Genomic DNA, 24258 nt, shown 5'->3' on the forward strand with positions numbered 1-24258 from the left:
GAAGGCAGTACAATGAAAAAATAAATGAACACTTTGAAAAAAAACCTTTAAAACTATATAGATCTCAACTAAATGTATAGTTCATTATTTTTCATTATATTGCTTTAAAATGTTCCTGTAAATCAGACTGTTGTACAAATCTAACCTCCCTGTGTTTACAATCCACTTCCCTACTCACTTACCAACTTCACTGCACATTACATGCAGGGGAAGGCAGATTCCCTAGGGCGAATGTTAAATGCTGTCAGACGCACCTTATAGATTCATCATCCTGGTAGTTTATTGGATTCTGTCCATAAGAAACTCCACCTATCTGCATAAGGTGAAGAGCCTGCTCTGGATAACATCCCAGAAAGACAGAAAGATACTGATATATACAGGACGCTATCGAACATTCTGCACTGTGTGGTAAGAATATTCCTTAGACGATACATTATTTGTCTCTGATTGAAATATTTGTCAACAAAAAGTATAACGTGAACTCAAACTATAAAGAGTGCAGGTTATTATGTTAACATTTATTACAGCAATGGCACTGATAGCTTAAAGCATGTTATCTATATAATGCCAAATATTTATTGGTGTTCTTAGTGTAGATCTTATTTTAAAAGTAATTATTGAAGGCAGCGCTAACTCTAAAAAAAAATCCCATTCACTGCATTTTTAAATATACCAACTATAAATTGTATTATCTCCTGAATATTAGTTTAGTTATATACATTTTGTTAAGTATGCCTTACAGTTCCCTTGCCTATTGCAAGGCAAAATCCTACCAATTATTTCCTTTTACTGGTAAAAAAGTTATATCTTGCGCTAACCAAACATTGTTATACAGTAACACCAATGATCTACAGCATCGTCACAAAGAAATCATTGGAGATTATTGAGTTAAAATACAAATTAACTAATGGATTTGGATGAGTTCTTCATGTGGCTTAAAATGTTCCTGTAATGTTTGCTCATTTAGCTAGATCTTATTTTAATAGTTCAAATCATTAAAATTCCCAGTGGCGTTCTTAATGTAAGATAAAAATAAGTGCCCTAGTATGAGTGTTGTTAGTCTATTAGCATCACTGGAATGTTGTAATAATGTCAGTGAGATGTTAGAAGTATTTTATGAATATATGCAATTTGATATAGTATTGTAGCTTTACAATTAATATTTAGATGTCCATATTTGTAGCAGTTTAATGACCCAAAGTGTTCTGCAAATATAACCCCTATGTTATATCTAAATGTTGGTTACCTGCACTCTCTGGCAGGATATATGTACTGTACCTTTCTGAGAATAATTTTAGATGCAGGGGGTGGAGCATATGAAGACTTGTGCCTATACCTGGCTCCCACCACTGTCAGATATCTGACATCATTAGCGTTCAACTGAGTAATGTGAATAGCTATTAATACTACTCAGTTCATGCTGCTGATGCTGGCAAGGTGATGAGGTGCTAGTGACCAGGCATAGGCAGAACACTGCGTACGCCAACCTACCTGGATGGATATAACAGATCTACTGGAAAAGGTATTCTAGATCACTGTGCCAGAGAGAGTGTATCTTACCAATGGTCACAATAGTATTGTAGTTATACTTGCAAAATATACTTTTTTAAAGCCCCCCCACCTCCCTAAAGAAAAAAATCCTCCAACTTGACTTATCCTTTTAAACAATGTATAAACAACCAATAGAAAGTACATTAGTGACAATATAAAACAAGTACAACAAACAGGCAAACAAAAAACTATATTGTGTTCTATAGGCAGAGAACATGTGGACATGTTACATTTTGTGATTTGGTTGTCATAAAGTGGTAAAATCAATGTTTTTGAAGCTAAAGACACAGATGTAAGAAGAACAGGCATGGGGTGTAACAAAGTGCTGGTATATGTTATTATGTAACTATGTATACTGTTACCACACCTAGCTCGATGAAGACAACATAAGCTCTACCCAGGTGTGGTGTTAAATTTCATGCCAGTTCCCAGACCTCCTATATTAATTCTAATGATTTGGTAATACAGAGATATGGTGCTGTGTCTGATGTGCTGTTTGGAGACAAAGTTGTTCATTTAAATATTGCGTATTTTAAAAAAAGTTAGAAAAGTTGGGACAATTCTTGTGGTGCTAGAGCTCTGTTATCCAACATAAACTGTACAGTTCTAGGTAAGGGACACAGAAGAGTAACAATTGCCAACAAAAAATATGAAACTTTGATTACAAAGCAGAGAATCACCATCTCCAATGTTAGCAGATGCTTAGTAAGTAGAATATGAATTTGTCTTGAATATTGATCATTGATTATAGGAGTATGTCACTTTAAGATTACAAATCATATGATGAGACAAAATATTTGCTGCAGGAGATTTGATTAGTTGGTGTAAGGGACTTATTGCTAAAATGCAAAAATAATACACATGGTTATACAATTGTATAGTAAACAGTGATGTACAATAGCAGATAGCGCTACGAGATGAGAAAGTTTCGAGCATATATGCGGTCTATAAGACTTCCTACCCAAAGGCGTTAAAATTATGCCTGTACGTGTGTTTTGATACAAGTTGAATGAATCTAGACATGTGAAGCTGAAAATCATTGTAGAAAGTGAATATTTGTATTTTGCAGGCATTGAACTTGTTTTATAGTGAGCTTCATGCAGTTGAAACCTATGGATCAGTTGCTAAAGTACATGTTAAAATGCAAATAAACCACGTTCTCAAGTTTTTACTTGTGCTTTAACATGCTTTTAAAAAAGTCATCTCAAACACTGCTGGGTACTTAACCTAACTAACAAGAAAAATCTCACAATTGCCGAAGAGCATGATATATACATGTTAGTGGCCACATTTATTAAAGTTTTTAATGTCCGAACTGTTCAAATGGCTAAATAAAGCAGCCTGTTACTGGCTGTCGTCAAAGTCTCTAAGCCCTGACCCCTCTGTCAATGGCAGGTAAATGCTGGTGTGGTAGGTCCTGGCCTTATGACCATTACTCACAGCATAATAAATGAATGCTGAGGAAACCGTGAGACATCATCACGGAACATCACAGGAATTTCCTTGCAGGGTAGAAAGACTTAAATGCATAGGAGACCTGAATCAGACCTCAGATGAAAAGATAATAGACCCGGGAAAAACAGGTCTAACTGTAATTGCTGTAAACGTTACTTTTGGATTCAGTTTGCATTGGATCAACTTGTAATCAAAGTTGGTGACACTTTTTGGAGTCTCAAGTGACACACTACGGTCCCCCCCCCCCAATTAAACACAAACAGTGGGGAGAAAAAAGGAAACAAAAAGAACAAAAGATCATATAATTACTCTTAGCCCTGAAACGTCCTCAAACCTTGAAAAAGTTACAATTACCTGGTATTCCCATACTCGTCATCAATATTTATTTATATAGCACCACGAAATTCCGTAGCGCTTTACAATTGGGAACAAACATTAATAAAACAATACTGGGTAATACTTAAGCTGGGTACACACTACAGAATTTTCCACCAACTTTTTATGCAAAACGATTTTACATGCGATCGATGGTCCAATCGCTCGGTCCATGGACTGCATACACACTAGCCTTGTTTTAGATAAAGGGAAGAGCGGACTTCTCTTTAGCGACTTTTTACAGCCATGTTGTCGTGAGCAATGATTGAAATTTTGTACACATCGGTCGGAAGTTTATACACACTACACAACGGAAACGAGATTGGAACGAAAATATTAAATGGTACGACCAATCAAATGAGGCGACAATCGTCCATTTGGGCAGACTTTCGACCATCGTGTCACTTCACACACTGACCCAACTTTTGAACGAGCGGTTGTATGTTTGCTGATTGAGCCGATTATTGGACGAAAACCGTATAGTGTGTACCTAGCTTAACAGACAGAGAGGTAAGAGAACCCTGCTCGCAAGCTTGGGAGAACTATGTGTTAATAATTTGCGATATTTTTCTGTGTTGCACAAATTGCTTGAATGTAATTATAGGAAGACACCAGAAAAAGTTTATTTTTGTGATTTATTTTTCATTTCTCTCTAATACCAAGAACATAAAATATACTTAAACCAATAAAACAAACAATTCAGCACACAACAAAATGTTCCAGACACAGAGGTGCAAACTATGTCCGGTCTGTGGTTAAGATTAGAGCAAATAGATTCTTCTTTTTCGATTTGCCAAATCAGATAGATACATGCACACACTTATATACAGAAATAACATGTAACAAAATTGGTTTAACATGACTACATTCCTAAAGCGGTTAAACAATGAATACACTGGCTGTTTGCGGTTTTCTTTTCCTATATTTCAGAACCAAAAAAGTATATAGGTAATGGACCCTAAAGAGAGACAATAACAATATAAAATAACACAGCAGGAAGATTTGGATCCGAAACTGTCCACCACAAATGACGGTACGGAATATACAGTAAGTCACTTCTATTTCTAGAAGTCTTTGGATGTTTATCCATTTCATAATATTTTCCTAAGAAATGGAACTATAATTTGTCAGTTTCAGTTTAATTTAGTTTAATTCCTCTATATTAAATTTAGATCTCAGAAACATCTAGTCATATAGAAATGGAAACATATTGGAACGCATTGAAGGATGCAATAACGGCCGAACAGTTGAAAACCATCTTGCACCTCAACTTACACAGGTGTGCATACATTTTTGCAGAGCTTTAAGGAGCAAGCTGGCGGTGTTGGTGGATTAGCAGAAATTTGCATAGGCTGTAGGGTGGGAGTTGGACAGAGTGGGGGCATCCCCTGCAATGTACGAAGTAAAAGCACCATTGCTCCTAATTTTATACAGCAGTAAGGAAGCTAAGCGTCAATCGTGGAGCCTATTGAAGCATGAAGGGGTAGAGAGTACACAATTAGGCGAGCAAAGCCATTTCCACTCTGCGAAATGACTGGAACCAGCTCGGAAATCTTTTTGCAGGTCTCGTCCTATACCTTTATTTGGACACGTTTTGCTCCTCTATGTTGCACTTCGAAGGAGAAATGCATTTCTAGACACACTCCAAGGGGTAAATGTATCAAGCTGAGAGTTTTCCAGCGGGTTTGAAAAGTGGAGATGTTTTCTATAGCAACCAATCAGATTCTAGCTGTCATTTTGTAGAATGCACTAAATAAATGATAGCTAGAATCTGATTGGTTTTTCAAACACAAGATATGTAATAAAAACCTTCACACAAATTTGCCCGCTGTAATATACACTGTACTGATGTCCCTTCACTCACGATTAAGTAAAGCCATAAATAAGGTTAAATTGAGCAGTATTTTAGGAGAAAACCTAAAAAGTTTATTTTATTGAATGTTTTTTTTCTGCGGTGGTAGGAGGTTGGACTTTGATGTGACATTTATACTGTTGCCCCGTGTCCTGTGGACATTTTTCTGACGTTTTACGCAGCTGGTTTGTGGAGTTGTCTCCAAAAGCAGAAGTTAGGCATGTGCTCTGAAAGTTCACTGAGAGAACCATCAGGAAGTACCACCCTCAAGTGTGCTTCACATATGACCTGCATTGGGTTGTACCATGGTGCAAAAGACTTTCATGTGTTGTAACCTATAGCAACCATATCAGTTGCTGGCATATCTAATGCAGTGAGACTAATGGTGGCGTAAAGCATTGCTCTTTGTACCATGTTATGACATGTGCTCCACTGTATTGTCAAAGACAAAAATATGATACTTATATATTTTATTGGGTCATGCTATGTTTTTGTTGTAAATCCCTGTGCTAGGGTCACCCCATAAATCAATTTCTTACTTGATAATTTGAATATCCTCTAATTGGCTTGAAAAATACAATTCTAAAAATAGCATGATCACCCTTTAAATCTTAATATCATAATGAAGAGGCTGATCTGTTTAAGACATATGACATTTCAACATACCCCAACAGTTTTCAAATATGCTCTTTTACCATTGCTAAAGGAAACAAGAATTTGTAGGAAATGGTTAAAGTCTGCAGGTGATATATGATGGTAACTCCCTCTGTAGAAAGAACGTGTGAAATAATATACAGTATATCTGTTGGACTAATCCTATAGCCACTGTACCTCCAACTAATTCTCTTTTGTGTTGCTACACAGTAATTCAACCCAGTGTCTTTTTATTGCTCCTCAACAGGAAGAATCATTTTAGTGGTTACAATTAAAGCTTATAGGACAGTACTGGAAAGAAGGGATGCTAACAAAGTCTCAGAGACTGCAGAACTGCCAACCAGTGGAGGGTGAAGACAATTATGTCCCAGGATGATTTCTTTGCAGACGTGCATATACTTTAAGACTTGACAGCAAGTAAAAACGAAAAACAGAGAAACACAGATCACAGCAGCTTTACGTGTAATATTAGGAACAAACAAAGACAAACGACTGCATATCAAGTTTACTAACAATGCAAGCACTTGAAATCTACACTTATGATAAATAACTGCGAAAGACAGACGTGAATGATGGCAAGCAGTTTGACTTTACTTGGTGCCCTCTGGGCACTCCTCTCATTCCTCTCAGCTGCTACCAGCTGCACCAGTTTCTTCATGCCTTATTGGCTGTTTGGGACCCAAATGGGAAAACCAGTTTCATTCAACACTTTCCGCCGGTGTACCTACCCTGCTCAGACACAGGAGAGGAACTTGGTGATGGTGGAAGAGTGTGGGAGATATGCCAGCTTCAGCGCCATCCCCAGTCTATCCTGGCAGATCTGTACACTAGTGACTGGTATTGGTTGTGCTATGCTTCTGCTGGTGTCTCTGGCTGCAGTTCTAGGCTGTTGCATCGGTGACCTCATCTCCAGAATGATTGGACGATTCCATGGGTCGGTACAGTTTGTTGGAGGTAAGATTTTTTCTGTGCTGGAATAAGAAGCCGTGGTTGTGCTGGTGGGAGCATCTTCTTATAGTTATATCAGTGTGTGTGTTTGTGTGTGTGTAGTCATACATCACTGTATATTCCTCAAAATGTCAAATTACATAAATGATCAGAATACAGTTTTATGCGAATTGCCCCAAAAACGTGTCTGTCTTATAAATGCATCTTTAACAGCAAAATAAACAGCACTATGAATTTTTTGGGGTATGGTACATATTGACGTATGAAGAGGACAATGATAAGGTGACTTTACAGAGAGCAATTTGGTTGATGCTGTTTCTATTTATCTTTTATTTTTTTAAGTTGAGCTCTTAAATTGCAATCAGCCCACATTCATATTTAAATGGAAATATGTAACATAGGTTTGTCCTTTTCTCTATACGCATTGACAAATGCCTGCATGTTTCCCACATATAGATATAATATAAATACATATCTTTAAATAATTATAATTATGATGTATTTACATATAACAATCATGTCTGGCACCTTCTCAATAAGGGGCACATTTATCAATGTTCGGCAAAAGTGAGAAATAGTTATCAATCCTTATCGCATGGATAAGGATTGAACCATTTCTCAAATTTATGAACAACAGATCACAGAAACAGCAGTTCCGAAAAACTGCTGTTTCTGTGATAAAAAAAATCATACTTACCCCCCTCTTCGGAAGCGCTGTCTCCGGATCTTCTCCTCATTCTCTTCATTCTTCAATTGCGCATGTGCAGTTCCAAGAACTACACATGCGCACAAAGATCCCCTCTCTGTCTCTGCAACTATCGTTGCAGAGAGAGAGCTGTGAGTGACAGGGAGGGATCATGTGATCCCTCCACACAAGCGCTGTCCAGCTCTGCTTTTCGGAGCAGAGCTGACAGCATTGGATTTTTTCAATTTTGATAATGTACGCCAACATGACAAGTTCCCGGAATTTTTTTTTTTTTTCGGGACTTGTTAGATTGCAGCCAGAGCAGTCACCACACTTTTGAATGGTGACTGCTCGCAAAAACGATCAGGAGTGCAAAGCAGCAGATATCCATGATATCTGCTGCGATGCACCTTTAATAAATTTGCGGAGGGCACATCGGGACCTGATTTCCACGGTAAATGCACGATAGTGCACTACCGTGATTTCTTAAATATGCCCCTAAGTATTTAATGTCTTGCTACCTTTATATTGGCCTTTTGCAACCAAAGGGTTAATCTGAATCTGAACAAATACTCAGTCAGTGGGACATGTGACAGTGTAAAAGAAGTTACAAATCCACCCAGCTTTGGCTAATCTGAGGCACACTACAAACAGGTCTGGGAACTTTGTTTTCTATGAAAGTACTTGGCACAAGTTTACTGTCTCTCTTTATCATTGTACAGGTGTATTGTAGAATTTCAAGAGAAAACTCAGAGAGGGAGTTCTGGGACAGCTTGTACCTGCTATCAAGTGTCATGCACTGCAGTGATATGGGCGGAACTGTATTTGCTATTGATGCTACCTTAGGCATTGTGAATACACAATAAATTAGTGAATATGAAGCTAACATGATCATGCCCCTCTCATCAACACCCCTTTCAATCAGATGAATATAAACAATGAATAAACCATACATTTGCATAGTTGCCCAGTATTGTAATTAGGGGTCCCACCCGATGGATGACAGAATGCAAATCTAACCTTCAATACTGGTATATTCTGTGACAGATACATCAACCTTGGAATCTGGGAAATAAGTGCCAAAATACCATGATCTTAAGGCATCATAGTTAAAGCCAATCACAGCATGATAATCGTATATTGTATATCCTCAAAGAAGGGAGTGTTATGAAGTCATTTCAAAAGCACTAGTTAGTTTTCAGAGGTTGTTAGAGAAACATGACTTAAAAAATCCCTTGTAATGTTTACAGCAGAGTAGTTCACAGGGACAAATGGCTTCACTCTACTCAGAGGCTTCAGGCGTGGTCACTAATGACACTACATTACAGGCTATTAGCCTTTGTAAAACTATAAATGTTTAAATGTTTAAATCCTCCTGAAAAGCAGTTATTAAAAAAAACGCAATCACAGAACCATCCAAGCATCATTATACAAAATTTAAAGGGATACAGTCACAAAGAAAATACAATTAATTGTACTCTAAAAAACATAATTATTTAATAAACATGCCTGCAGTTTTTAGTATGACAGCTTGCAACATGTATGTAAATGCAATGAACTAATATATACTATCTGTATTTCATATGTGTCTACACTTACATGGCCTTACTGAGAATAGATTTGCACCCAAATATTAGCCAACCTATAAGCAATCAACTAAAATGATAAAAACTTGCATAAGCAAAGAAAATGAGGAAAATTTACAGTCTTAGTAACTGTAATCCCAAAGATAAGCGTTTTTAACCAGTATTTAAACTGACACAAAACAGCGTCCATGACAGCATTGTTCTTTGATTGGAAATGTAAGATACGGGAGATGTAAAGCAGGTCAGGAATCCTCTAGTATATACAAAAGTATATCAGCCAGCGGACCCATTCCATCCCCAACTTCCATTTTAAATATTGAATTCCATATTGACCAGGGCCCTCTTAGCAACCTTTTGGGCCCCCGGGCAAAGCATTGCACTGGGGCCCCTATATATACATAAAAAAGTGGCTATATATATGGACCCTGCAGCCCAGGGGGGCCCGTCAGAGGCAGCACAAAAAAAAAACCTGAAAAAAAAGAAGAAGAAAATACTTACCTTGCTGTCAGCTGGCGATCCGGTTCCCTCCATGGTCCCCTCCTCCGTGCTGCGCTCCGCAATGGATGTCGGGCGGGCATGATGACCTCACACCCGACATGCACTGCCAGCGCTGCACGGAGGAGGACACCATGGAGGGAGTTGGATCGCCAGCTGACAGCAAGGTAAGTATTTTTTTTTTCCAGGTTTTTTTTTTTTTTTTTTGCTGCCTCCGACGGGCCTCCCTGGGCTGCAGGGCCCCCCGGGCACCTGCCCATTGTGCCCAATGGGAAAGACGGCCCTGATATTGACTTAACCTGGGCTGAATGAAGTAATTGATGTTATAATTATATCTTTATATAAATTATTTTTGTGCACTATAAATCAGCTGGGACATTACTGTGAAACCTGGAACAAAGTAACAGGTCATGATAAAATGGGTCTTGTTAGCAGGAACTGTATCTATATTGTACCCCAACCACCCAATATGGGTCATTCAAAGAAATCTGCAAACCACACTATATGCAGTCATGCAATAGATTTTTATTCCAATAGATTTCTATTAGCACAAAAGTGTTGTGTTGTACTGCTCACACGTAACAAAGAGAAAACCTATAACACGACCTCTATCCAGATTTTGGCTGTCCCTGTACAAATGCTTCTGCAGGGTGTGGGTTCGGCTGGAAATGTGTTTGGTGGAATCAGTAAAAACCTCACTGTAAACTCCAGCCTCCCATCATATTAATACCACCCTTTCATGACTGGACACTTTCCTATTTTTTTTCCTGCAATAATGCTCACTTTAGCCTCTTCTTTTGTCTTAAATTAATCAAAAGAGTGAAGGAATGTCGGGACTGTCTTTATACATTTCACTTTATTTCATAGGGTGAATTGTGCTTTCCTGTATAAAATGTTCCTGGAAAGTGCAAGAAGTCTCCCACAGAAAATACAGGCTACTGCCTGCTTTCTGCCAGCTCTGGGAATGTGTACACAACAAGTCCTTTTACTGGGCAAAACATGCCACCTAAATGTGCTCTCGTTACCCCTTGAATCTTATTTAAATAGTCTCATACCGCAAGACAAAATCTAATTTTTGTATGTGGGTATATAACCTGGCTCATTCACTCAGCAAACAATACCCATAAGCACCTCCCATATATATTGCCTTGCTTCACTTCACTGGCTACAATACATCAGACAATAGTAGAATGCTGATATTACTTTGGCATCACTGACTTTAGAACTGAGCATCTATCAAACATAGTGGTTCTAGTCAGTGCTGTATTGATGCTTTTAAGTAATAAGCTGGGGCAAGATAAAGCATTTTTCCACTTCCTTGATGGGTCATGTCCATGCAACCAATTTTTGGGTGAACACACACTGGGTCTGATTCATCAAAGCACGCATACTAAGCACTACATAAATCGGCTCTCCGAACTCTTGCATTCACTCTCACATTCAACAAGGAGCGGAACTGAAGATCTGTACGCCGATGGATTCGGTTGTAGGTCTGCCATGCTCTGCTACACAAGACACTGCTTTCTAAGTGGGATAGAAATTCGCAAAAGAACGACAGAAAAAAAAATAGAATTAATGTCACCAGTTAATAATAAAGGCATTAATGATAAAACAATGAAAAAAAATGAAAAAAAGTCGGAGCGGGCATGGCTGCGTTTACAGGCGTATCATCCAGTTCTGGGGAAGCACAGCCCAAAATCGTCAGATACGTGCCCTGATGAATCAGGGTCACTGTCTTCTCTACCCCACTTGTGCCTTTCTAAATTTACTCACCACAGATAGATGGAAGCTCACAGTGATTGGCGAGTGTCTGATGAGATCAAGGTGTGCCTTCTGACACTCTATATAGAGGAGTGCTCATTGCTCTTCCTCCTCATAGGACTGAGTTCCACAAAAGCGACTGGAAAATACATTTTTTTTTTATTATTAAAATTATGCTTTGCACCTGAGGTCTAGAAATGGCTCTGTTTAAGTGTTGTTAAAACAGTTTATCCTAAACAGGAGGTAGGGGTCAAATTAAGTTTGCATGACTTCAGTTGTAGACTCAAAATTAATAAACTTCTACCCTAAAGTGAATCTTACAATCAAAATACAATCAAAGTACCAGTAATCAAATACACAATGAAAACATAAAATAATTAAACACTTTCTGTTCATCCACCAGATTATTTTGCAACAATATCGTTCAGATAGGCACTGATTTATTATGAAATTTGGTAGTCCTAGTGTGGTTTGCTATGTGCACCTCTGCACATTCACCTACCTCATACTTTACTGTGTATACACATTAACAATTCACATCATCTTACAATTACTTCACAGTCACACAAATGCACACTTTTGAGAATTCTGGATTACTCCATGAAATGTTATCATGTGTCTGGTTTTACAGATAAATAGGAGAGTGTATTTATCAATGGGAAAAAGCCCTATAACTGTCGAAAACAGGTGCTTCGCCTTATCTATCAAACGGCCATTGCCTGCCATAACAGGGTTTCCCCAGGATTAGCTTCCCCATGCAAAGCATTGGGATGCCTATATAGCAAGCATTGTGGCAGTGTAATCCTTACTCTGTTATCGTCATCTCTGGACGGCGATAAGAGGAAAAAATGAATGATAAAAGCTTTGGCGATATGTTAATAAATCATTTTTTTCAGTTGTCCATAGTTATAAAATATTTATTTATTTTTTAAATATATATATATATATATATATATATATATATATATATTTATTTTTTTTACAATTTTTTTGTTTGTTTAATTAATGGAAATGAAAGCCCAAGTCTGTGAATTTTCCGTGAGAGTCGGCAAGTAAAGCAATAAGTTAAGCCTTACTGCACCTAGCCGGTAACACTGAGGCTGCCGAGTATTGCTCAATTGCCCCGTCGATATTTTATTGATAAATTGCATTGATAAGTCATTCTATCTCCACGATAAGCGCCAATTAATCTGCAGCCTTACGCTGCAGATTGATAAATATGCCCATGAAAGACCACTGGAACATAAGCAATTGGACTGGACCGTAGATGTGCATAGATCTATAGGGGTTGGTATACTATAATACATTTCATTTAACACTGAATGAAACATGCAATAACCACCTCTCACCTCAGACTTGGAACCCAGTATCGAACTGCATAATTTGCACTTATTTTCTGAAATGTGAATGTCTAATTTTTTATTTTTTTTTAAGTTTGTGTCTGGTTTTTACTTTGTTTATAAAATGCTAAAATGTGTATATCTTACTCTGCTGTAAAAATACATACTGGCTGACTGATAGAAGAGCATTGCTCATAGAGGTAACGGTGTAATTGGTTGTAATGAATATTGCAGATTGCTGGGTGGCTCACGCTGAGTAAACAAACATGTCTCTTTTTTGTCTCTGTGTGATTCTCCGTAGGTCTCCTCATTAGCTCAGGATGTGCATTGTATCCACTGGGGTGGAACAGCTCTGAAATCCAGCAGGCGTGCGGCAATGCGTCCAGTCAGTTCCAATTAGGTAACAAGTGACTCACAATCGCCGATCTTAGCCTGTGAGAGCGTGTATGAGAGGCACTAGCTGTGCATCAGTGTAAAACTCATTATATCCGGGAGGGATTGAAATCAATACAACAGACTTTCCATTTGCACAATTCTATTCACACAAGATAGTTACATTTGGTAGAAGTGTGATTAACTCATTCACTGCAGAGGAAAACATTGCTAAGTCTGGGAAAGAAACCTGCGTAAATCTTTAAGTAACATTGTAAAAGAAAGTCATTGGACCCTAGGCATAATTCAGTGGTTGTATAAAAATAGCTATATACTTGTACCAGTTATTTTAGCCTATAAATACTTTATATGCTTCTGCTGGCCTTCACTGCCTAATGCTAGTAGCTCCAGCAAATGAGGGGTATTTAGAGGCACATACACCCAGGAGCTGACTGGCAGGGGGGCATCAGCCCCCCGGGCCGCTCAGAATCACGGCTGTTAGGGCCGGCCGCCCCCCCCAGAAGTAATATAAATGTGGTCCTTCAGCGCAGGCGGACGCATCACATGACACGTGATGCGGCCGCCTGTGCGGTGTGTGCTCCCCGGGCTGACGTCCACCAGCCCGCGCCTGTCTGCCCCCCAGGCCTGGTCCCATAGTGGGCTACCTTGGGCTGGGTCACTGGGCTACCTGCATTTTTCCCTTTAAAATGTTCCTATTAGGCTACTGAGCAGAGTCTCGCACTGGGATAAAATTTGCCAGCCCTCCCCTGCACACACCCTATATACACACAACTGTACAATAACCTGCTGAGAGTTCGGAAGTTTAGTTTATTTTCTGTTTTTTGTTCAGTTTTTGTAGGTGCATTACACCTATTGGAATTGTTTTGCAGTCAAATATGTCCATTATGTACTCACACAGGCACACACACAGTCCTGTTATCTGGCCTGATAGCGAAAGCAGCGCTCTGGCTATTTAAATTGCCAAAACCCTGCTTTGTACCTTGTGTTCCAGCTGTGCATAATGAAAATGTCAGAATACAAAACACACTATCCCTGAAATTGAAAACTGGAATACCCCTGGAGCAGGAATAATTATGGAACACCACGTATTTAAGGTGATGCATAGTCCCACTCATAGTGCAAAGATGAGATTGTTTATATTAACCAAATATGGCCAGGGGGGGGGGGTTCCCAAAAAAAAAACCACAAAAAAAAAACCACCCCGCGCGAGAGCTACTGCGCATGCGCAGCAGCTCCGTTTAGGCAGCGCTGTCCTATACAGCAGCCGCGGCACTGTCAAAGAAGCGGCCGCGGCGGTGCTGTATACACTACAGCACCGCCGCGGACGCTTCTTTGACAGCGCCGCGGCTGCTGTATAAGACAGTGCCGCTATAGTGGCCATTTAGTTAGCGCAGGGGGGGGGGGTTCTGGAGACTCAGAAACCCCCCCTGCATGCGCCACTGATGGCAAATACCTATTTTGAGAGAAAGAGAGAGAGAGAGAGAAAAAGATTTTTTAAATGTGCCCCTTTAGTACTCTGACCATTTTGTGATAATATGGGCCCTTTTGTGTGAAAATGGATCCATGTTTACAGGAAGTGCATGGATTTGCAAATCAAGATGGCAGCATCTGTGCAGGGTGTAAAATGTAATATTTTCTGATGGTACAATCCTAGCTAAAAGCTGTGTGCTGAGTAACTCTTCTCTCTGTACATGTCAAGCCCACTGACATCTGTTCAGTGATACAGTGATGGAGGCAGGTATGTCTACATAGATTGCCTGTCCTGATGATGCAGGTACATGTTAGATGCACATGATTAAACAGAAAAAGTGAATCAGGCGCTACAGATTAAATACAAAATATATATATATAAAACATAACTAGGCTCAACTATCCAAAAAAGCAGCAATCCAATGAGGGATTTTGCCCGCTCCCTCCAACAGAACACCCCCCCCAAAACATATGCAGAAGTACAGCCCTACATAAATAAAACAATTGTAGAGAGCCCCAAGTATATCCAAGGGATCTTGGTAGATGGCGGAATGCACTCATAGAGTTGACCCGTTAAATACATTTTAATAAAATTAGTAAAAATCAACCAACTAGTTAAATACACAGAAATGAATATCCATATCTCATATATATCTGTGAATAAGGATATTATAATCTGGGTATAAACAAGATAGTATTCAGAAATGGTTCTATACATATATATATATTAGAATAATAAATCAGGCAATGGATTTTTATAGACTCAGGAAAGTCCAATTTAGTAGTTACATGGAAATGTAGACTTCCGTGGCAAATCATTTATATATATCCCAGAAGAGTAGACATCCTCCTGGGTCTTCATGGAGGCAGGGCTTAATGACCTGGTTTGCATCATCAAGCCGTGCCCCTGCTATGCAATGCCATGAGTTTTTCATACCATAGCAGGGGGCAAGGTGTGGGTCACCACTAGAGATGCCCGAGCCCACCCGAACTTCGCTGATCCGAGTACCGAGCCGGGCCGGCTCGGTACTTTTACGTGCCCTCGGAAGTTTAGATGAGGCAAAATGTCATTGTTGCGTCGTCGGACCTCGCGAGTTTTGGATTCTATAAGTATCGCCCTCCACGGAGATCCAGCGCCATATCACAGAGGACACAGAAGGGGTAGCAGGGTTGTTGACAATCTCCAGTGCAGTTGGGCAGTGCCATTAATGGAAGAGAAAGAGGAGGTTTGGCAGTGCTCTTGGTAGTCTCCAGTGCCATAGTACTGTGCCATAGCTCACCCAGAAACAGGAGAGGTGACATTTTTCAGGGATGAAAGTAAAATTCTAATAATAGGGCTGGTAGTGTTTTTAAAAGTCTCCAGTGACATTCTACTGTGCCATAGTTCACCCAGAAACAGAAGAGGTGGCAGTTTTCAGTGCCAAAAGACACATTATAGGGCTGGCAGTGTAATTAAAAGTCTCCATTGACATTCTACTGTGCCATAGCTCATACAGAAACAGAATGGGTGACAGCGTCCTGGTCACTCTCCAGTCACGTTGCTCTGTGCTATTGGTCATACAGAACCAGGAGGGGTGGCAGTGTTCTTGTCACTCTCCAATCTCAGTCATGATGATACTAATCCCTCTCCGTCATGTGCTAAAGTGTATGTTCAAGTGCACAGTAGTTTTAAGTCAGGCAAACAAAAATGTAAAAAAAACTTGTACCATTTAAAGAAAAAAAAACCTCTCTAATAAAGGTGAAAGTTTACGGTCTAAAACCATAAAATGCCAACATGTTACCCAAAATATTAACAAGCATACCAGCAACAGCTAGCTCCCTTCTCTCAGCTAGATCCCAGCACCTGCAATATCCTCACACAATACCAATTCATCCCTGCTGGAATCCACCATAAGAAGTCTCTGTACTTTAATGTAATTGCCGGAAATGGTTTTCCCTGTGTAATTTGTAGTTCATTTTATGACAGAGCTGTCACGATTTTTAGGCAATTCTTTTACAACAGACCAAATGTCGAAAGGTTGTGCTGACTCATCTGCATCACCACTGGGTGTCTTGGGAAAGCTTAGTTTTTTCCTAGAAGCAGTTGGCAGATAAACTGAAGGAGGAGACATTCTTGTATCATGTACCTCTTGAGCTGTCAGCCTCCTGACCAGGAGCTCATTTCATCTCTTGGGATCTAGGACAGTGGGAAACAAAGACATAGCTCTTAAACCTAGGATCAAGCACAGTTGGCAAAATATAGTGATCCGATTTCAAGATGTTGATAACTCTTGGATCCTGGCAAAGCAAATTAAGTACTTAATCTACAATTACAATATAGTTAGCGGATTTGCTTTGTTTCATTTCCTCCTTGAATTTCTCTAGCTGCTTCTCAAAAAGTCAAATTAGGGGAATCACTTGACTCAAGCTAACAGTGTCTGAACTCACTTCACAGATGACTACTTAGAGTGGTTTCAGCACCTTGCTCAATACGGAAAGTATTCTCCACTGTGCTGGATTACATTCCCCCTCAAATTAGATTCTTCATGCAGCAGCTGCAATCTCCTACATGCTGTTGCAGAATACCCAAATTATTTCTGGATATAGACAGCATCTACTGTTATTCTTTTAAAAAAGCTTGGTACCACCAAGTAGATTGTGTGAGCAAAACAGGGAATGTGATGAAATTCTCCCTGCTGTAACGCTGTCACATATTGGTGGCGTTTCCACAAATGACATATCCTGAGGAGAGTCCAAGCGGGATAAGCCATGTTGCAATGACATATCTTAGTTTTTCAAACAGGTTGTCGTCGGTATTCCTCTTAGTGTAGCAGGTGATACACAAATGTAGGATACCACTTTGTATTTGCAACAGAATGAGGGGGATATTTGTGTAGCTGACAACGGCGATAATGAGGATGTTGATGAGGATGATGATGATGATGATGTTGCTTGTGTAAGTCCTGCACCAGTGGTAGCAGTTCTTGCCAGTGATAAGAAGAAGGCCATTGTCATGCCTGGGCATTAAACCAAAAAATCCACCTCTTATGTGTGCAATTATTTTTACCCAATCCTGACAAGAGTTGTCTAACCATTTGTAGCCTTTGTAAAGCCACACCGACAACACCTTCCTCAATATCCTCACTAGTAATCAGAGTTAGTCCTGCATCCAAGTTGCTATGGCTAGATGACTTCTCCCCTATCCAGGATTCCTCTGAAGAATTCTTGAGTGTTAGTCCTGCTGCTGCTGCTGGTGGCTCTTAATCCCAGAAGTAGACCAAGAAGAAGACTACTAGTCAGGCCCGGTGCTCCCATTAGGCAAGGTTAGGCACTTACCTAGGGCGCCGGGCTCTGGAGGGCGCCTGGAGGGTGCCCTCCAGAATGAAAATTACTTTAAAACTGTGTGGCAACCGCTGACCATACCTGTCACGGCCGCTGCACAGCATTCAGATGCACGGGGGAGGGGGGAAGAGGCTATTGCTCACCACCGCCGCCTCTCTGCTCCGTTTCCTCCCCTCCACTCACTAGTGTCAGTGAGTGGAGGGGAGGAGACGGAGCAGAGAGGCGGCGGTGGTGAGGTAAGGAAAGACGGGGTGAGGGGGGAGGAGGGCGCCGATTGTTGCGGGGGGGGGGGCTGGGGCGCCGATTTTGTAAAAATGCCTAGGGCGCCATGGAGGCTAGCACCGGCCCTGCTACTAGTAGTTTACAACTATTGACTGTTAAACAATCCTTTGCAAGAGGACGCAAGTATGAAAGCTGATACCCAGTTGCAAAGCGGATCACAGATGCCATGGCAACTTTGCTAGTATTAGATCTGCGTCCAATATCCACAGTTAATGCAGCTGATTTTATACAGTTAATTGAGGTCCTGTGTACCTGTTACCAAATTTCATCATGACACCATTTTACTAGAAAAGCAATTCCTCACCTGTACCAGAAGGTTCCATAAAATGTAATTATTGGGCTACAAAATGCCATTCTACCCACTGTACACTTATACACAGATATGTGGACAAGTGGAACTGGGCAAACTAAAGATTATATAACAGCCCACTGGGTTGGTGAATTGCCTTCAGCAGCAGGAATAGTAGCAGCATGTACCCAACAACACCAGATTATTCAAAGGCAGGCTACTCTGTGTATCAGCGGCTTCACTAAGAGGCATACCGATGACAATCTGTTTGAAAAACGAAGGGATGTCATTGCAAAATGGCTTATCCAGCATTATCCAATTTGGACTCTCCCGAGCATATGTCATTTCTGATAACGCCACCAATATTGTGAGAGCATTACAGCTGGGTGAAATCCATCACATTCCAAGTTTTGTTCACACAATCTACTTGGTGGTGCAGAGCTTTTTGAAAAATGGCAGGAACATGCAGGAGATGCTGTCTGTGGCCATAAAAATTTCGGAACATTTTCTGCATTCTGCAACAGCATGTAGGAAATTGCAGCAGATGCATGAACAATTAATTTTGCCCTGCCACTAACTGAAGCAAGAGGTGGTAACAAGGTGGAATTCCACACTTTATATGCTTGTGAGGATGGAGGAACAGCGAAAAAACCATCCACGCTTACTCCACAAGCCATGACATTGGGAACGGATGGGGAATGTATTTTATTCCTGCACAGTGCAGAATACTTTCTGTGTTGTGCAAGGTGCTGAAACGATTCAAAGTAGTCACCTGTGAACAGGGGAGGGCTGGCAAATTTTAGCCCGGGGGGCATGACCTGACTCAGCAGCCTATTTTAATGGGAAAAAATGCAGGTGGCCCATTGACCCAGCCCAAGATAGCCCACTATGGGACCGGCCCGGAGGGCAGAAGCCCACTTGTCCCCCAACCCAGCCTGCCCCTGCCTGTGAACTGAGTTTAGACACTGATAGCTTGAGCAAAGTGATTCCCTTAATTGGACTTTTGGAAAAGCAACTTGAAAAATTGAAGGAGGAGATGAAACAAAGAAATTACGCTAAGTATGTCGCACTTGTAGATTAAGTACTTTAATCACTTCGCCAGGATCGAAGAGTTATCAGCTTATGGAAATTGTATCACTACATTTTGGTAACTATGCTTGATCGTAGGTTTAAGAGCTATGTCTTTTCTTTATTTTCCACTGTCCCAGATCACAAGAGATGCGATGAGCAAGTTGACAGCTGAAGTGGTACCTAACACGACGGCGTCCCCTACTTTAGTTTCTCAGACTACTGCTGCTAGGAAAAAAGTAAGCTTTTCTAAGATACCCAAGGATGATGCAGATGAATCAGCAGAACATTTTGACATTTGGTTTGGTTTAAAAGAATTGCCCAAAAATCGTGACAGCTCTGTCGTAAAATGAACTACAAATTCCACGAGGAAGGCCTTTACTGGCATTTAGATCAAAGTACAGAGACTTCTGCAATGGTGGATTCCAGCCGGGATTAATTAGTATTGAGTGATGATGATGTACACACTGAGGAGGGTGAGGATGATGACAATGTAGATTGCAAGTGCTGGGATCTAGCTGAGAGAAGGAAGCTAGCTGATGCTGGAATGCTTACTAATATTTCGGTAAAATGATATGTTGGCATTTTTATGTTTTTCTACAGCAAAGTTTCACCTTTATTAAAGATGTGTTTTTTTCTTTAAAAAGGTAAAAGCTTTTTTTAACATTTTTGTATTTGACATTTATGTTACAGAGACTTCTGTAATGGTGGTTTCTTGCTGGGTTGAATTAATATTGTGTTAGGATAAAGTTTGTTTTCAATCATCCTTTCAACTGCTTCTGTCTCGTACGTGTGACCACATACTTTCTTTTTCACTGGGCTCACCTTCTCCAACCCACCGGGGCACCCCACATTGGTCTTCGTCTGATAAATACACGCATCCCAGAGAGGTCAGCGCTCGTCGCCATGTATTAGCTGTTGTATTACCACAGTTATCCAAGTAATGGGTGGAGTGATCAAAGGAACCATAACTGATTTAATGAGCCATTCTCAGTTTCACTGTACCGGCCGTGTGCTCTGGTTGATGGCGATCTCCTCGTCTTCATCTTCCAAATCTTCATCTGCAGGGGCCGGTGACATTTGTTTTCTCAGGTGTCTTAGCTGTTCTTTAAACTGGACATATTGGGCTTAAGGCAGCTAAGCTGTTGGTAGCTTGTTCTGTGGAGGCCTGAACAAACCAAGTACTTGAGCCACAAAAGTGGCACTCCTTGTCGCTGGAGTGCTTGGCTTGTTAAACCGTACATGTCCTTTTCATTATCTTACATAAGGGTAGGTGGGAGGTCCTAAGGACAATTCCATCTTGCACCACTTTTCTTTTTTTTCTGCCACTGCTGTGTGGCAATGTTTCCTAGATGTCCTGTGAACTGCCATGTGTTTGTGCTCACTGCAGTCTTTGCCAAAAGTGTATGAAAATAAATTGTGACCTGTGATGTGGTCAAAATGAACTGGAAATGACTGGAAATTAGTGTTATTGAGGTTAATAATAATGTAGGAACAAATAAATAGCAAAATGATGTGATTTTACCATATTTTAGCAATTTCTCCAAAAAAAAAAATACAGATCAAAAACCAAAACATGCGAGCGCGATTTTGCTAAAACCAAAACACGAAGTTAATCCAGATCCAAAACCAAAACCAAAACATGGGGGTCAGTGAGCATCTCTTGCCACCACTCCTCTCATGCACTTGTCACATGACTTTATAATAATGCACTTGCTATATAGCTGAGCAAAAGGTGTCTCGAAAATGTATACAGATGTGACATTCACTGTGGCACAGAAATATTGGGCTAGGTACAACGTAATATGAAACCAGGGCTGGCAGCAAAGCTGATTGACACAGATATAATTTTGGTCCTGGTTAAGAGCTCCTAATGTAAAGTGTTCCATTTGAACTATTTTGAGTGAAAATCTAATCACCTGCACTAAGCAAAGAATGACCTAGATGCAATCAGACTTTTACACCCCACCAGACAATGCGTCCTATGCAGCAAATCCATGCGCTTACCCACAAAAATAGCTGTTTCTACGTAAAGATAGGTACATGAAATTACAGAAAATATTTTGACTGAGATTTTAAACTTCATACAAATGATCCCTTATTACCCCACCTGTAATTAGTTGGTGATATGCGATAAATTGGGACTTTTCTAATACATACTGATTTGAAGACTAAAAAGATATGAAAATTGCATGTAAGATTCAAAATTTGATAGTAGTGACACAGACTGCGTTATATTGTAAATGATCTATAAAATAGCAGTTTTTAGATTGGACATTTAGTATGTCCTGAGATGAGAGAGTAATAAAAGTAAAAGAAAAGATGGACAAAGCAGTTGTTATATGCAGGATAAGCATTATACACTCTAATATATGCAAAAGTCAAAATGGAATAGCTTAGGTGAAGCAGAAGCCTATTACACAACATTAAAAATTAATTGTGCTGTTTACCACCCGGGTTCATTATTCCTGTCCCCTGTAAGACATTAAACTTCATCTACATAATTACTAAGGAGTCTGGAACACTCTGGACCTTGTCAATGGTTCCCTTAGGGCTGACGTACTAATGTAATTCCGAGCTCAGACTGTTCTTAGTCATGCCACTGTCGCGAGGGTAGTTGTAAAACATATCTTAAGATATTAACTCCTTCGTACATCTTTTAAGTCAGTTTGATATATTAAAGGATAGTTTTCACCGTTCTATACAGATAATGATATTTCAGTTGACATGAGCATTTTAGATCAAAGTAGTATTATTGCCAATGAAGGATACTAGTGCAGAGGTGAATGGATGGATTGCAGATAACATAGTGTAATAGGATATTCTGCCATTTAAAAAGACTACTACAATGAAAATACAAGTAGTCTTATATTAAAATAAACTACATGGAACATTCTGAAATATACACATAGATAGAGTAGCAGTCTTTTAGATGAATGGTACAATCTAGTATCTGTTACTAGGCGCCTCCATCCACCATTCACCTAGCAGTGCCACACTTCCATTGGCATACAATGGAGAGGGTAGTGCTTTGACCTATCCTCCATGCTGCTAGAGCCATCTGTATGAAAGCCTATGGACTTTAATATATTTGAGCTATTTGATATTATCTCTATATGTGGAGGCTAATTGCAGTGTGCTTCATTCAAATACCTTTTTCATATAAGTCAACTTAAATATTAGGTGTACTAGTCCTTTCAGAACGATTCCCAGCAGGGGCAAATGCAGGATTTGTAGAGGGGGGTTTCCATACCACGCCACCAGTGGGCATGACCAGCATGCATGGGGGCGTGCCTATAATATTAGACAATGCTTGGCTGCTCTCCAGCTCTTCCTATCCCTATAATATACATGGGCAATGCTGCATGCACTCCCTTTTCAAGCAGAGCCGCGTGAAGCGGGGGCAAGATCCAGCCATCTCGATTATACAGTGCCCCAGGCTTGGAGGGGGTTTCCAGGCACTAGGAACCCCCCCTAGGTTTGCCTATGCCCAGGGATATCTATATCTTACTATATGATCTATTAGTTTAACTATAACAAGTAGGGATATATAATTTGTTTTCAATGTCAGCTACAGCTGTTGAAACAGCGGTTTCACAATAGATAATGACCGGGTCCCTTTTGCTTATGTTCCCCATGCATGGTGTAAATTTCTGCCAGTGTTTGTGGTCTATTCATCAAATCACTGGTGCTCACCACTGAAACCCACAGCCCCTGCAGTACCCAACCTTTAATTATACCATGCTGAACACTGAATAGAAACCAGGAGAATATAGGCACCTAGTTATATAGACTTAATTTGGCTCATCTAAAATCTTTCATCATCTGGCAGCACATAACTGGACAGCTGACCTTGTGCTGTAGCTGTAGAGAGAATACAAGCAGTGATAATACTGTCTTTTTGTAGATAACACAGACAATGATTTCCAGGATGTAAGCAGCAATTACAAAACTGACAAGAAAATAGAACTAGGCTGACCTGCTCCACACACTCTTAATGTCTGTGCCTGTTATCCAGTGAACTAATGTTATCAACAAGAAAGTAACACATTTATTTTCTCTTATGTTCTCCTAGGGACCTGCAAGCTCGGCTGGGCCTATTACTGCACAGGAGGTGGAGCAGCAGTCACTATGCTGATCTGCACCTGGCTATCATGTTGTGCTGGAAAGAGAAGCAAGCCGTCACCTTATTGACAATGTACAGTATTATGAGGAGGAACGGCATTAACTGATTGCTAATATGGATGACTCATCTCCGGTTATTAACACTCCTGCTAATATTAATGACAAAGTATGTGGCACTTCTCCTAATGTGGAGATATTAAATAAAGGTTTATACACAACAGGTAAACAGGGTCTTAGGGGCCTATTTAAGTAGCACTGCATATTATGAAAGATACTTTTCAATCCTCATCGCTTAGGCGAGGATTGAAAAGTATCTTATATTTATTAAAAAATCAACACAGGAACAGCCGTTTCGAAAAACGGCCGTTCCTGTGAAGTGTATCACTTACTTTACACATCTTCTCTTGCAGTCCTTTTGCAATGTATTTTCCAGTATGATTGAATCCCTGTGCGCAAGCGCCAACCGAAAAGCTCGGGCATCCGCACAGAGAAATTTACCATACTGCAGTAACCAAAGTGGATTCATGTGACAGGGAGGGATCACATGATCCCTCCACACATTAATTTCGGTCATTGGTAAATAGCGTTACTGAGCACTCCCCATACAC

The 24258-nt window shown here is 40.2% G+C and overlaps 1 protein-coding gene across 3 annotated transcripts; it reads left to right on the plus strand.

The window, feature by feature from the left end:
- Positions 1 to 321: 321 nt before the first annotated feature.
- LHFPL1 (LHFPL tetraspan subfamily member 1) lies at positions 322 to 23876 on the plus strand. 3 transcript variants are annotated; one of them, XM_075184310.1, is made up of 6 exons: positions 322 to 408; positions 4312 to 4428; positions 4554 to 4660; positions 6135 to 6841; positions 13004 to 13102; positions 23601 to 23876. In XM_075184310.1, the coding sequence occupies exons 4-6, from the start codon at positions 6457 to 6459 to the stop codon at positions 23717 to 23719; spliced, it is 603 nt and encodes a 200-aa protein (XP_075040411.1). In that variant the 5' UTR covers positions 322 to 408; positions 4312 to 4428; positions 4554 to 4660; positions 6135 to 6456; the 3' UTR covers positions 23720 to 23876. The 3 variants fall into 3 exon arrangements, with proteins under 3 accessions (XP_075040411.1, XP_075040410.1, XP_075040412.1); XM_075184309.1 differs by lacking the exon at positions 4554 to 4660; XM_075184311.1 differs by lacking the exons at positions 4312 to 4428; positions 4554 to 4660 and having other exon boundaries at positions 334 to 408.
- Positions 23877 to 24258: the final 382 nt, after the last annotated feature.

Source organism: Mixophyes fleayi, chromosome 9 (assembly GCF_038048845.1).
Source record: "Mixophyes fleayi isolate aMixFle1 chromosome 9, aMixFle1.hap1, whole genome shotgun sequence".
Lineage (NCBI taxonomy): Eukaryota > Metazoa > Chordata > Amphibia > Anura > Limnodynastidae > Mixophyes > Mixophyes fleayi.